General features: G+C 41.9%; 1 protein-coding gene across 3 annotated transcripts in view; it reads left to right on the top strand.

The window, feature by feature from the left end:
- Positions 1-16,328, top strand: part of LOC120556162 (zinc finger protein 609-like) — an 87,013-nt gene that overhangs the window by 14,212 nt on the left and 56,473 nt on the right. For all 3 annotated transcript variants that reach the window (XM_039795572.1, XM_039795571.1, XM_039795573.1), the window contains exon 2: positions 13,618-14,504. In XM_039795572.1, the coding sequence (XP_039651506.1) occupies positions 13,746-14,504 (759 nt within the window). In that variant the 5' untranslated portion in view covers positions 13,618-13,745. The remainder of the gene's footprint in view (positions 1-13,617; positions 14,505-16,328) is intronic.

Below are 16,328 nucleotides of genomic sequence, written 5' to 3'. Positions count from 1 at the left end.
TGGGCTGCTTCTCACATTTCCTGGGAAGGGGTATCTTTCTTCATCTTTGCAAGCTCCCCTTTGTAGTTAATTAGTTTCAAGTGCAAATAAGCATGTAAGTGCCTTTTTAATAATGTCAAAAATGGACCCTCGAACAACGAGTTTGTGGTAGCTGTGGCAACATCTGGCACATAGTGACTTTTTGCTTAATCGGAAAAGGATAAAAGGAAACGTGCATCGCGGTTTAGCTTAGCGGTGTCTTCACATTAGTTAATAATCTTGATTTGAAGCCTGGTTTCAGTCGAGCTAAGTGGAGGCAGTCGGGCGCGACTGTCACGCTGATTATCCTCTAATGAGAAAGAGCTTGAGCTCGTCGAGCTGACTGACTACCCCAACCCCCTACATCACCGCTGACTCCTGAGTCTGATAAAATCAGATGTCCTTTAACACTGTAAGCTGACTCAAAGTCTAGGTTGTTTATTTGAAACCGTTAAGTGACTGAAGTTTGAGACCGTCCCAGAAAAAAAAAACAATGAGGTGCTGTTGAGGAAATGCCCATTTAACAAAATTGATCATATCCTATCATCTTAGAGTGTATTGAGTACTAGTGAAAATGAGAGAGCAAGGGCAGGTTGTCTGTATGCTTACCAGGAAATGTTATAGTTATATCTTTATAGTATATCTTTATAGGCCTAGTTATAACATTTGATAAATATTATTATTGTATTTGAGGAAATGCTGTCAGTGATTTTTATTTTAATTTTTTTCTTCTCTTATGGCCCATAAGCCCATTTAAGAAATCATTGTAATATTTCTGCAGTAATGTTTTCAACTTAATTCATGCATTCCAGTACTCAGTTCCTGGAGTAGTTGGGTTAAGTTAATAACCTTCTCTCTATTCTCTCAACACCAAAATAGTTCTCTTTAGGATCCCACCCCCAACCAAAAAATAAAGTCTCAAGTTCCCCTTTGGACAACGAAAACTAAACTTAGTGATGCTTCTTGCGCTTAATAGTCAATCTTTGTTTTTCTTCTCGTGTTTATCGATGTTGGCTCCAGAGAATAACGGCCTGAAAGCGCGGGTTCCTGGTGGAATCACGGAAGAAGTGTGGTGAATTAGAGTAATCCGCTTCTGTAAAATAAAAGGGTGACTAAGAAAGAGACTTTTTTACTTGTTGCCAAGGGCTAGCAAGCCAAGAGACACTCCCTGGACAGACACTGGTGAGTGGCCGTGCCCATCTTGGTTTGAAAATTCCAGCATCCAGGCAGTCTGGTGGTGCGTTTGTGGCGCAGGACGTGTATGGATAAAAGGCGGTGATCACTACAAGCTGATGTACATGAACGGGGTATGGTAAACTGCGTGAATGCCGATTCCCCCGATGCCAAAATAGTCTCATCCGATACTGCGATCGGGATCGGGACATCCCTACTTCCCTTTTATATTTATCATTGCTATACTTATTTGACAATACTAAACCTTTTATCAAAAACATAACCCCCAATTTCCACCGTTTGCGCAACGTCTGCGGATCCGCTCCGGAACGGCGGCGGAGTCATTAAGTTTCCATTAAAGTCAATGGCCCAATCCCAAAGTCCGGACTCACAGACTCACGGACTTTGGTGCGCGTTCTCGTGAAATTCGTAAGGGCTTAGGGTTTTCCCAATGTGGAATTTCAAAGGGCGTGAGGGTTTGAGTACACACTTAATGAGCCCTTTCCGTGAGTCTGCATCGATGCAGACTTCACCAAAGGGAATTACCCACAGTTCAAAGCGTTGTGACGTTTACCGCGGAGACGATAGGGAAATCCGGAAATTACGAAGGTAAACAACAGCACGACACACGACCACGGAACGGACCAACCTGTTGTCCAGCTTGTAAAACAAGAGTTTGGAATCAGGTAGCCGTCTCCTGGGCCTTGGCCGTGTGGAAAGCAGCAAACTTAAAATGAAAATTCCCAAACCGGCAAGTGTCAGCAACATCTTTGTTATTAAACGTCGCCAAGGTAACATGTGATCTCGTAAAGTGCTGTCCCGATCCCATTTCTACCTATCTGAGCCCATGTGGCCTCACACACTCACTCACTTAGTACCTGAGATCAATTAAGTCTGTGAGTCCTTAGTCCTTAGTCCTCAGGGCTCACTTTGGGATTGGGCCAATGTGTGTATTTCCACTGACTGCGAAACGGCTGCCGTCTGACTCCGTCCCGGCTCCGGCGATCTGCAGCCCTCCGGAGCAGATAAGCAGAGCTTCTATTTTTGCCGGACGCCGGAGAGATCCGCAGCAAATCAGCACACAGCAGATGGTGCAGGACAGGAAGTCGAGTACAGAAGCAAAATAAAACATCCGGTTAATTTTCAAAATAAAATACACCGTGCTCACGGCGGATCATATTTCCCTGCACTACACCTTGAAAACACAGCACAGAGTTGTTTCCCCTCTACTCCTCTGGATGGAAACAAACTGTTGTTGGTTTTGTGGTTCTACTCTACGTGAATTTGCGAGATCTCGTGGGTCCTCGTGACTTCAGCTGTCAGTCGTGGCCACAGCCGTTACGTGAATATACTGTGCCTAACTTGCTGTTTATTTGCATGTAATACAAACTGTTGTACTTGAAAGCTGGCGTAACCAGAGCAACAAATCAGAAATGAATTGGACTGTGAAGTAGACGGGTGTAGTAGTCAACACAAAGCACTTCAAGTGTTCCCTCGTCTCCACTGGTACTTTTCCTGCTTCTGAATAATTCTTGGTCTTGGTTAATGCTGAAATTCCCTTGGTTTTTTTCTCTAGTACCACTGTAGACTTTTAAACGTTAAACCCTGAAAACCCTTTTCATCCAAGTTAGGATGTTATGTCCAAATTGATAGAGCTTTACTAGTTGGTATTTTCAGCATATCTGATATCTGCAAACCATTGTATTGCACGTCTTTTGATTCAGGGTTTTCTTTTGGACTTTTCTTAATTATGTTAGATATCCGATCATGAAGCAGTTATATTTGGCAAAGCTCTCACATTAAGCTGATCATTCTCTGTCACTATAGATACTTATTTATAATTTATAATATCTGACATTTTCGCAGAAGTCCTTACTTGGTCCCACCCGAAGCTATGTCTTTGCATTCTTATGCAGATGACACCGGCTTTTACTTGAAGAGCTTCATCAACAGTGCATGTCCTAAAACCTTGTGCGGCTAAATGAAAGCAAATCAAAGGTAGTCTAACTCAACCATGCCAGCCTAAAGAATCTTACTTATAACCAGTAATAGTTCTGTAATAATAAAATCACTATACAACCCTTTGCTCAACTTTGCAGAAACTGCAATGTAGCATTAATCTTTCTGGCTTAATGATCTGCTGCAGCTACTACTAAAGCTAACTACTTCCCCTTCTTAAATTTAATGTTGGTCATTTGAAGACACAGCAAAAAAAACATAAGTTATGGAAATACAAAACTGTTTAATAACTTTTGATTAATTGCACTGCTCAAATTTGACTTTATAGGACAGTTTCAGTTGCATCTTATGCCACATGAGTTTAAATACTAAATTTGCCATATTAGTGTTTAACCACACTCCACCATATAGATGGATAAACTAATATTCATTCAAATACAACCTGAAGTCCCTCCTCTGTGACATTATGCACGCACTCAGTGAACCTACTTTACAATTGATCACGGTTTGTGCCACAGTAGACACTGCTGCTGCTACTATATCGACTTGCATCGAGACAGAGTGTCTCAATTATAGAATGAAGTGAGCAGAGATAATGAGAAGTGTTTTGATAATCTTAGTGACTGGCTTTTCTAATTCAGAAATCATGGTAGAGTGCCATGGCTAAGGATGTTAATGGAGCTTCTCTTGTTTCTGCCAGAGTCCTCTTTGAGAACAGGAAAAATCAATCTGGCACCTTGTCAAGGTTTTAAGATCGGGGTTTCCTTACACTCTGGCCAATGTGCGAGTGTTCTTTTCATCCTCTGCATCAGCTGTTTCCACAGACAGGCCACAATTTGATTATTTATTTGTACTCATGGGTGGGTCTAATTCTCAGTTTGGACTTAGTCTTGGAATTGTCATTTATTTGTCCATGTTTTCCTTCCTGCAAATATTGGGGAATGATGTTTAGACTGCGCTGGAAATGAAGTTATTATAATAGTATTTCACAGAGAACGAGCACTTGTGTGGCTGTACTTCATAGCTTGCATGAATGAAGATAAGGTCATTTACTGAGGCAAGCATTTCCACTATCAAATGACAGTGCACTTAATTAAGCTTTGATTCATCTGAACCAGATGTTTTGTTTACTTTAAAAACTGTGGTTAGCTCAATTTAAATTGGTTCACACAGAACTGACTTGATCTGTCACCTGGTAAAACCTTGAGAGCAAGTCTTTGTTCTGTCATTTAATCTATGGCTATCACTATCAAAGTGAGTGTAAGCTGTCTAGCTAGAAACATTGCGAGATTCAAGATGAGTCTTGAGTTGAAGGAAGTTTACTTCACAAATAAAAGATGTAGTTAATCATTAGTTAGCCAACTAATATGTATTTGCCCCATAACATTCTCATATTTTATTCTGGTGGCTTTTCTAGTGCCGAGTGAAGATCTGAAAAACCTATTTGATTAGGTTTACAACATTATTACAGTGCAAGTAGCTCTTCATTTATGCGTATAGCCTTCAGTTGAATTTATTGCAGTCCTCCATTTATCTCCATTTCCCCACTATTGGATATTTCACGTCAAGATGTCAGCTAGTGCCAGCACACACATTTAGCTAATTAATGCATGTATCTGTCTGCATTTTTTTTTTTAATTGCCATAATAAGATTTGTTTTTAATTTGTCTCTTCAAACTCAGCGTCTGATTTAAATGCCTCCAGTGCTTTTGGCCGCTTTGGATAATGTTTTTTTGGTGCTCACTTACTTGATGATTTGAAATTTAAATGTTTCTCTTTAGAACCGACCCATCGATCACAGTGACAGTGTCTATACTGAAACAAATATGGTGTTTCTTTGCTCTGGGCCATTGTTTATTAGAAGGTGAATTATTTGACATGCATTTAATCTGAATGGATAGTTGAGGATTGAGCCAAAGGACATAACCATAAATAGTCTGTGACCATCTGTAATGTTTTAGGGTTGTAATGTGTAACTGGTTTATTTACATTTGGCCCTAGCAAACGGACGTTTTGGCTAGCTTTGGTTCTGGCACAGCTCTGCTGTTAGGTTTTCATAATGGTCAGACAGTGAGCCATTTAGATTTATTTGGGTCTAATCTGCACTCTAATCAAGTCAAGATGAGACTCTTTGTAATGTTGTTAAATTCACGACGCTTTCCACTTCATCTGCACCTGACCTTTGATCCTACTGGCTGTTCGCACACGAACTATGTAACATAAAATAATGCAAGTTATAAAACGTTTGCACTGTTGATTGATCGAAGCACTGATGCCGTGGAGCTATGTAGATGCACCCAATGTGGAACCGGAGTTAACAAGTGTGAGTTTCGCTTGGAAACGTTGAGCTTTTGCCGTCGGCACAAAAATTGGCCGATTGGCGAGCGAGTCCGTCACACTATGGCGAGCGCAAATGAAACGGCGGAGCTGGAAGAACTGCCTGCAGGTTCCCGGTCGGCTACAACAGCAACATAGGGAGAGTTGTGTCTAAGACGAAGACAGTGTGTAGGCGTCGCTCCACTGTTGTATGGTCTGTTGAATAGAAACGCATCCAACATGCACATTTGTCGGCATCACCCAGATGTTGCGATCACCAGGATTATTAAAGGTCCCATGACATGCTGCTTTTTTGGATTCTTTTATATTGACCTTAGTGGTCCCCTAATACTGTAGGTGAAGTCTCTTTCTCGAAATTCAGCCTTGGTGCAGAATTAAAGCCACTAGAGCCAGTCCCACAATGAGCTTTCCTTAGGATGTGCCATTTCTGTTTCTGTAGCTATTGAGGAGGAGAGGGGGGGGGGCAAGGTGGAGGGTGGGGGTGTGGCCTTGAAAGCTCGTTTGAAAGCCATGATATCTCTCTCTCATGGGTGGGCCAAATTCTTCTGGGCGGGCAAAGCAGATAAAGGGGAGGTAACCTTGCTCCTTATGACCTCATAAGGATCAAGATTCCAGATTTGCCCATCTGAGCTTTCATTTTCTCAAAGGCAGAGCAGGACACCCAGTGCTCTGTTTACACCTCTCGCCATTTCTAGCCACTGGGGGACCATAGGCAGGCTGGGGGAATGCATATTAATGTTAAAAAACCTCCATAAAGTGACATTTTCATGTCATGGAACCTTTAAATGTTTGGGCGCTTTGAATGTTTGTTTCTAATATAGCCAAGGTGGAACTAAACTATAAAACATAGCTCCTAATACACAAGTTTTATTTTTCATTCTAAAACCCTAACCTTTTATAGCCTATTGTGACATGTAGCCTTTTGGGAAAATGTTGTATAGTGTAATACAGAAGTGTTTGAAGTGTTCCTTATTTTTAAAATGCAAACACTCAGTTTTGCCCTCTAGTCCTCAGTGAGCCATTGTTTTCTCGCACCAAAAACGGAACTCTATAGTTTAAGTATAAAAATGCTGGTGTTGGATTTTGTAAATTAATGTCATATGCCTGCTCAGCCCCGGTGAGAAGCTACATGGCAGTCATGTCAAGAAGTCAAGAAACCGGTTTTCGCTCACCAGTTACGTGCGTTTAATGTCCGATGACGTTGCAAATTCATTCAACAGTACGTGCAGCAGCACAGGAAATAGTCTTAGCCTGGTTAACATGTTGAATTGATGAACTGTGACCAAAACAAATGACCTGAAAACACAAGTCGTTTTGACATGTAAACTCTAGCCCCTTTTCACACAGAGATTCCGCAATAGTGCGGCAATGAAGGTCCGTTGTTATGGCGGCTTTGTTTATTCACTCAGAAGAACCGAGCAAAGGCGGCATAGCACGCTGGTGTTCCGGGAGTAAAAGAGGCATGTCGTGTAACACAACAGTGTCGGCGTCTAGATTGTACGAGCCGATCCGCACTGTTAATCAGCCACACAAACCTGACCCACAACAACCAAACGTTTGCATTATAGGACCACAATTGTCAATAGAGAGAAGGACAGAGACGGCTGCAGCGTCCATATGTGTGTGCATGTGTGAGCGAGAGAAAGAGAGCAAGTGGAAGAGAAGGTTGACTTCTGCAAGCAACGTTTCTGTAAGTTATTAATAATTTCAGCTATACTTGGGACGCTGCTTTCTCACTTTTTGACCTGCCTGTGGGTCGACTTGTCCATATTGTATGTAGTCCCGCCATGCCGGCTGTCCCTTTCACATACAGACAATGGTTTGTCTCTTGTTACGGATCTGACAACTCTGTTTCCCCATTCCGTCTTCGTAACTTTCACACAGACGGCGGGGCTGCATACAGACACATTAGTCCCGTCTAGAACATTCTGTATGAAAGGGGCTCCTGTTAGTGCGGATGTAGTCTTGGTGTGAGAGTGAACAAAGCACGCAGCATACCGAGAACCGGTAACTGGTACCAAGTCACCTTTTCTTTATCAAAAGACAAAGAGACAGATCGCTCTATTTCTGTTCCACTTAACCCTCTTTACTGGAAAGCTACCATGGTGAATGATACAGTTTTGAGGCAGTGTGGTGTGAGCTTTGCTTTTTTTTTGCTGCATCACACAAGAGCCTGGACATTGAAGCCTCGTCAGCCAGAGAGCAATCTGCATATTTCACACTTCTTTGGTTGCTGTCGATTTGAGTCATGCAGTTTGCCAGCCGAGAGATGCAGAAAGCCGCTGCAGTCAGGAATAAAGAAAAACAAAACTCTTTGGCTACCAGCTGACGCGCAGACTCCTGATTTCTATCACCTGGATTGGCTCGGTACATTTCTATTTTTGTAATCGGCTAAAGCACACAATCCAATTACATGGAGGTTACCGTGGGGCTCTCTGGACGGGGACCTGCCTGTAAACGAACTGCAGAGCAAAGGAAGCACATTGCCAGACTCTGTACACATTTTTTTTTTTTTTTTCCTGCATACGTTAGTGCAGCAGTTTTTTTTTTTTTGTTTGACACTCTTTGCATTCTGTCCAAGTGACTTGCATGTCAGAAGCACTTTGTAACCACTTGTCTGCGTTTCATGCTGACAAGTATGTATAGATCTTATTATTTTACACATTGTTGGCATCTAACTGATAATGGGCAGTTATGTGGCACTCAGTGGGGGATTTAAAGTATATTTTAGTTTTTTACTACCAGGGATAACTTTAAAGTGATGGTTGAATCTTGTGGAAGACTTTGTACAGCTAAGAAAAAGTAAAAAAATCCTATTATGTTCAAAAGGTCCATCTTGACTGGTAAATTATCAGAAAGTTGACAGAGTTCTGAGTCGTTTGGGTCTCGGTAGGATCCATCTAACAGTTTTAATTAATAATAACAATAACAATATATTGGGTTTTCTTTTAGTAATCGATTATTTACTCCATATAGAAAAAACATTATTTCAAACACAAGTTACAGAGTCAAAAGACCCAAACATTCTAGATTTGAAAAGGATATGAAACAAAAACATAAACATGGCATCTCTTTGCTTTTACCATTTGGTGTATTGTTGGGGTGTTGGCCCAAACCTGATGCTCCTGCATGTCCCTCGCAGTTCAACCAGTCAGCGCATGTTTGATACACATAGCCACAGCTATGCAAGGCATGTGGTTTTGGAGTTGTTAAAATCTCCTGCCTTCTCCCATACTTCTCTACAAGACATATTAAAGTAACTTTGGTGAAGCATCTTTCAGCCCTTAATAAAGATTTAGAGTACTGGGAGCAGAGATGAGACCATTATCATCATGACTGCATACGTACTTCCAATAAAAAACTGAAAACATCAGAGCATAGTGTATTACAATTGTAATTCTACCAGGAACAACAACGAACAATGGCCTGGCCCCAGTGGCATGTCAGTATGTACGTTTTTATTGTGACGAAAGCATCGCTCATATCTGTATTGCCTTAAAGAATGTTTTAAACTGGAATAAAACAGTGGTTTCTGTCATTAAAGTAGCTATGTTTTAATGCTGATTTTCATCTTAAGTAATTATTGTGATAATATCATGCATTGAGACTGTTCTGGCTTAGATAATCACACCGTGAAATTTTCATGTCGACACATGCCTAATTTGAGAGCATATCTCATTTATGCCCGAACGGAGAAGCTTTTATTTTTTTTTAAATATCCCCTGCAAGTATAATTACCTGTTCTGCTCTCTGACATACGGGGTCTTGAAACATATGTTATCCATCACATGCTGTTATTTCTGGTGTAGAAAACACTGAAGGTGTATATTTAGTGAATTCCATGTTCTTTTGCTTTTAGAATTGGCTGCATTTGTGACCCAGTAGGAGTCACTTTGTAATATTTCCCCTTGCGCCTGTTGTTCATTTCCACCTTTCCTTTGCAACCCCTCTGGATCCACACCCCCGCCACTTACAAACAGTCCGCAAAATGGCTAGATAAGTGCTGTGTTGTGCTCCGTGCCCTGAACAGAAATATAGACAAACCTCAAGTTTCTGTTTTATGCACAGATGGTGTTCCTAACAGTCACATGCAGAAAACTACATTACACCAGGTCTGAATCAGTGGCGTTCCACAGCAAATCAACCAGAAATGGCTTTTCCCCTGTCTTTTTCTACACTTTGATTGCAGCTTATGTGGCCTCTGTGATAGATTGCTGAATGAAACTGGATATGTTAAAAAAAAGGACAAGCACTCTGGGAGTTGCACAGGCTGCATGCCTTTCGCTCAACAGGGCACTCACTGGGACATTTCCTCAGTGGGGTTTTTTCAAAAGGGCTTGCGCTGCAGTTCCAGCTAAGGGCAGTACAGTAGGTCAACCGCCGATAGAGTTACAACCGCTCTGTTGTGGAGGTGTTGGACAAATTAGACCTCCCAACTGTTTACCCAGTCAAACAGGGACAGCTGCATCTCTCCACCTTTCAAAACCTGCCACCGACTGTCGTTCCTTTAGGGAGCCATCTGTGAGGAACAAGTAGGCGCGGCGATCAAATGATTGTTCAACAGTTTTACCTGTGTCACTGCTGAGGGGGACACGAACGGCCCCTGAACTGAATCGACATGAGGCCCTGTGCATTATGTGATCCAGCTGCCATTTTGGACTGTTCTAATGAGAGCTGAGTAATGGCGCAAAATGACTGCTTTGCTGGGAACAACCCAGCTTTAAAGACTAGAGCAGCAGTATCTGAATTGTAACCGTTGGATGCAGTTGTTGTATTTTTACATCTCTTTATTTCCTGAGGAAGATAAAACTTTGCTGGTGTGTGTGTGGTGTCATAACTAGACAAATGGTTATAGGCCTATAGAATATTTCTTCGAGCTCTTCCATTATAGAGAGATTCATTTAATTGTACTCCCAACAGTAATGAAGCAGAAAATATGCGGATATCCCCATACAATCTCTTTGGATGCTTTCATAGTTATCGGTGAAGCTTCAGGATTTGATTTGATAAGCCCATCAGGATGAGCCGTATTTACACAAGGGCTAATAGTCTGGGGATGTAGAGTGAATTTATAATCATTTCAGACAGTGAATATACAAGTGTAAGAGAATAAAGCAGAAGTTAGATATTCAACACATTTTAAGCAAACAAGAGCTTGATATCTCAAAAAATTAGGGCGTAGTTGTTTCTAGTGGTTTTATCAGTTCTTCAGTTCACTTGTTTGTCTGTACAGTAGGGGTATTTTAAAACTAATTAGTAGTCTTTATGTGGGAATTAAGGTTTTTCTTTGCTGAAACAATGTGTTAATCAGCCTGTGATGCATTTTGAACTAAACCATTTTTACTAGAGATCTTAAAGGTCCTATGGCATGAAAATTTCACTTGGAGGTTTTTTAACATTAATATGCGTTCCCCCAGCCTGCCTATGGTCCCCCAGTGGCCCGAGCCCTGGGTATCCTGCTCTGTCTTTGAGAAAATGAAAGCTCAGATGGGCCGATCTGGAATCTTCCCTTTATGACGTAATAAGGGGAAAGATTACCTCCCCTTTCTCTGCTTTGCCCGCCCAGAGAATTTGGGCATCAAATGAGACATCATGGCTTGCAAACGAGCGAAGCATGGTCAAGGCCACACCTTATTTGATTCACTGACCTCGCCAGACTGTCCCACGGCCGATAATCGGCCTGATGTGTCCTGGCCTTAAGGAAAGCTCATTATGGGACTGGCTCTTGTGGCTGTAATTCTGCACCAAGGCTGAATTTCGGGAAAGAGACTTCAGATACAGTATTAGGGGACTACTAAGGCCTATATAGAAGCATCCAAAAAGTCGCATGTCATGGGACCTGTAAAGGTAATTCCTCGCAAGCCTAGGAGGTAAATATTATATATCCCCTCTCGGTAATTAGGATTCATTACTTAAGTTGCAAAAAAAAATCAAAGCTACCATGGCCACTAATCAGAAATAGGGACACTTATTTGGAGTTAGCCAGCCACTCATAACTGATTATTATGATTATAAACCGTTACCCGACATGCAGCCAATGGAGTCCCAGTTCACCTGTTCAGGACGCTCAGACATACTTTGTTCGATTCGCGATGTTCCGTGCATTGTCGTGGACACATTTCTTTCCTGAAACCGCTTGCGTGTCCGTGCGACTGACACAAGTCCGCAGCTGTCCAAGGAGCGTATGTCCAAGCCGGTCTCCACCGCATCCGCCTGCGAGGTCGTCAGCAGTGCGTCTGCCTGGCATTCTCCGTGTAGGACGATTTAACCCGACAGTCCTCATCGATATGGTGGCACGTGTCACGTAGCTCTCCGCTATGAGCACCATCCAGCAGAGCCACGAACCTAGCAAAAATAAAGACCTTAAAATACATCTTGCCAGTGAAGTAGCAGTTAAAAAAATAGATCGCATAGCCTATATTTCTTTTACAATGCAAAACAACCTTTTTAAATTACTTTATTCTTGTTTTAATACCATTGTATTAATCGGTCAGAATTCTTATTGTCTAAACGGTTAATCATTAACCTCCCTAATCAGAAATAAGAACCTATGGACATAATTTGGTAAGGATCTTTACAGGGTTCCACTATGAACAGTTTGGCTGTATTTTGTAAAAAGCACATAGAGAATTATCAGCATCCATGCCTGTTTGAATTGTATTGATTTCATCACCCTTAGCACCAATCCAGACTCTTTTGTGCTCAGGCTTCCTCATCCGTCATGTTCTTTATCGCATGGGGTGGGGGGGGTGAGAACTATAGATGTGAGTGTTAATTATTTATACAGTGTGTTCAAGATTTTTAGAAAATTGACTCTTTCTGGTACCAGTTCAACACCAGTGTATTCACACCATAAGATGCAAGGATATCTTCTTTATTTTTATTTTTTTTTTCTCCCTAGAACAGATAGGAGTATTAAGTACTGTATGTCGTTTGTGCTGATTACATGAATATATATCCGTGTCCTTGTTGTTTATTTGTACAGGAAGGAAGATTGTATCACTTATGGCACACAATAAGCTATGGCTTGACAATTAACAAAAAAAAAATCCTCGCAGGAGACGTTCCAAATAGCATTGTTTGTAGTATTTAAAATGGACAAACTAATTGGCTGGTGCTGAAGGCGACTACTAAAGAGCAGTTAATGGTACTGATGCACCTGCCAAGGCCAACTGTGTTTATATAACGTGTTATTTACAAGGGAAACTCATTGTGGTTAACATTATAATTCCTCTGCATAATTTCAATGTAGCGTATAGCTAAAACACATAAGAGGTGTTAAAGAGATTTCTTTTCACAGCCACCTACTCACGACGGACACACAAACGACAAAGATGTTCATGTCTTTCCTCTTAGTCTTTGTGAATCAAAGAGAGATTTTCAAACACAAGAATAAAACCTGAAAAGGACCTTCGGTCTTCTAAACCCTAATCTGAGAACATATATTTGATCTGAATTGTGAAAATTGAGTAAGTAACTTAAATTTCTTGAGCTTCCATTTTGAAGACAAGATATTTATATCCTTGTTGATCTGCAGTTTGTCCAAAATGATGATCTGCCCTGGAAGGAATTTTGCTGAAAGATATGAAACATTGGTGACCTTTTGGCTACATTGTGTAAGCAAATACAACAAACCGATGTTCTCCCGAGCCATACACTGGTTCATTCAGGTTTTTAAGCTCCTCTGCTAATGCAAGATTACCATTGTGCGCTTTAGTTGAAAAGGCACGGCTCCATAAACCATGCGGGGGTGTGTGAGGCCAGCTACTCCTTATTTATCAGCAGTGACACTATCAGCAGTGCCTTGTGAAAAGAGAGCCAGTCATTCAGAACAGTGGGGCCACCTTGGCTGTCAAAGCAGGATTTAAGCTACATTTCCCATGGTTGCCATGACGACTGTGGGAAGTGAGTTAAGGAGAGGGTTTCGGAGCAGTGCTGTCACACCAGTGGGTATTACCATAGTGGTTTGCGCAGTGATCATCAGAGAATTACTGGCTCGTGATCAAATGTTTTTTTTGTTTGTTGTTGTTTTACCCAATGAAATGGCCTTTTCTTGTGATGGCAGAGTTGTTATTTTTATGTCAGAATTATTCGATTAATATATCTCTCTTTTTCTTTTTCTTTTTCTAGGGCAAAATGTGGTTAAATGGAACTGGAACGAGTAGACCGTGAGGATTCTCTAACCCTTGCCCCTGAGTCCCAACCGTCTGAGAGGGTGTCGGACCTCACTGAGGCAATCCTGGGCCGTTGGCTCTAAAATGTCCCTAAGTGGTGGCACTGCAGGCGGGAAAGGTGTGGACTCTAATGCGGTGGACACTTACGATAGCGGGGATGAGTGGGATATCGGTGTTGGAAATCTGATTATTGACCTAGACGCGGACTTAGAGAAGGACAAACTTGAGATGTCGGGCACCAAGGACGGCATGGCGGCACCACCCAGTGCAGTGGCAGCGTTGCCGGACAACATCAGGTTTGTGAGTCCAGTGTCTGGCTCTCAAGGCAAGGAAAGCAAATCCAAATACAAGCGCAGCAAGAACTCTAAAGACAATAGTAGCAAAGCTTCGGCTGGCGATGGGGGCAAGAAAGAAACTCCAGGACGGACTCAAGCGGAGCCAACGGGCACAGCAGCGAGCGCAGGAGCCGCCGGCAACAATTCCACCTCTGGGAAGAACATTGAAAAGGGGGGCAAAGCCTCCAGAGGTGTTCTGAGTGGTAAAAAAGAGAAAGAAGGGGCTAGTGGGAAAGGTAAGAAGGACAAAACAGACGGAGCCCCAGTCGTGGCAATCGCTGCTGCGGAGAAGGATGTTGTGTCTCAGGCCCAGGTTGCTTTGGGGAATAGTCGCACTGCGTCCTTTGAGAACACACAATCAACAGACTTGGCAGAAGCCAATCAAATGGGGAATATTGCACTTGAACCTGTAGGGATCGTACCAGCCTTGACCGCAAAAACTGAACCAGAGGAGGTGGAAAATGGTAGTAGTGAATGCAAGACGTTAAAGAAGGTGAAAAATGAAAAGGTAAGTTTTTCTTTCTTTCTTTCTTTCGATGCTGCATAGATTTGTTTGGTGTTGCGTTATATTTGTCTTTGTCAACGGCAGGACAATTGTAAAGTTACTGTTGCTAAAAGCAATATGCATCTTGAAATACGTTGTAGTTGTTTAGGTAAGTAGTCTTTTATAACAAATGTACCCAGATATAAACTCTTTACAAACACATACTCATACTATTATTTGTGGAACTTGAACTCGAAATAAACGAAAAATATGCTAGCTAGCTAGCTATAGCTAGCTTGCTTGCATCTTTTGGAGGTAGCTGCAAAATTGATATTGTGCCCTGAACTCAATTGTTGAAATGTGTTGGCAACAGAAGCAACAATTATACAACTGTGGAGTTTCATTTTTGAAAATTGTGGTAAACGTGACACAATACTGGCTTTCATCAGCTTTATTATCAGGGGTATGAATTAATATATTAGGACCGAGCACTGTAGGGTTTTGGAGATGCACTCCATTCCCCAAAGCTGTCTGACATGTGATGCATGAAGAAGACCTACTGCTGTTTTGAAGTACCTTCATGTTTAAAAAAAAAAAAAAAAAAAACCCTGTCGTATGCCATGTTAAAAATGAATACCAGCCACCATCATTTGCTATTAACCATGAAAGTGTTAAGTACTGTTCACGGGCCAGTAAAACCAAGTACTAATGTCAAGACAAGATTTTAATAGACATCGTCGGCCGCATACCTCACGTTAACGCCTGTGAAGAGAAGTAAATGTCTCATCGTGTTCCACTTTTATTTTCTTCACACAATTTCTACACTGACATCATCTTAAAAGAACAATATAAAGATCTGTGTAGCTATTCACCCCCACTTATCTTGTTCACTCAGAGTGGATCTATCGCTGTGTCTATTGTGTGCCTCATCGCGGCCTTTTCATGCTCTGGCAGTATAAAAGACAGCAGAGCAGGGAGGTGCTGAGGACTGTTTTTGTCTGTCATCGTGTTCCATTCTTAATCCCACAAGCCCCAGCAATGCCTGGTGGAGCACTGTGTGGGGGAGGGAGCCGGTGCAAAGCACGCCTTCGTCGTTTTTCCTGCTGCTCTGAAAGTGGCGTGGGGGATGGGCTGCGAGGAAGCCTGTTTGATTCCTTAAATCCAGGACACCCAGTCATGAACACAAGCTGTAGCGTCTCCTTGGGCTGACTGCTATGAAAGGACATTTCTGGGAAGTCTTTGTTAGCGTAATGAATTTTAGAATGCAAAGTCTTCAGAGGGAGAACCGCATGAATTGGGTTTCAACACTGAATAAAGGAGAGAGGTCACAACCGCTTTCAAATATCTTGCTGGTGAAAGGTATCCTTGAAAATGTGATGGGAGAAAGAGGATGTAATCATGATTCCGGACACATCAATTTTGCATGAAGAGCAGATTTTAGTTGGGCAAACCCAGTTAATGGCTATGAGTTAATGCATTTTGATCAATAGAGAACTAGTAGTAAAAGAAGATCATTCTATTTGAAGGGTTCTCACGGTGCATACCCCAACAAAGGCTAATACTGATAGACTGGGGGCTTTGGAGAACCCATTTGACAGGAGGCTAGGTATGAATGACAAGTGTTTGCTTAACATTTAAAATTTACATTACAATTAGCTAGCATACATAATGTATATCACATGCCGTTCAGACTAATACCGCGCTGGCTCTGTAATAAGATATTCCCTCTAGCAAACAAGTTGAAGCAAAAGCTACTGCAAATGCCAGAACTAAGTGTCACAGCCATGCGGACTGACGGAACAGCACCGATCCCGTCCTGACCTCCACCATAACATCCAGCCAGAAACC

Source organism: Perca fluviatilis, chromosome 3, assembly GCF_010015445.1.
Source record: "Perca fluviatilis chromosome 3, GENO_Pfluv_1.0, whole genome shotgun sequence".
NCBI lineage: Eukaryota > Metazoa > Chordata > Actinopteri > Perciformes > Percidae > Perca > Perca fluviatilis.
The sequence above is the reverse complement of the archived record's forward strand: the minus strand, read 5'-3'. Positions and strand labels throughout refer to the sequence as shown.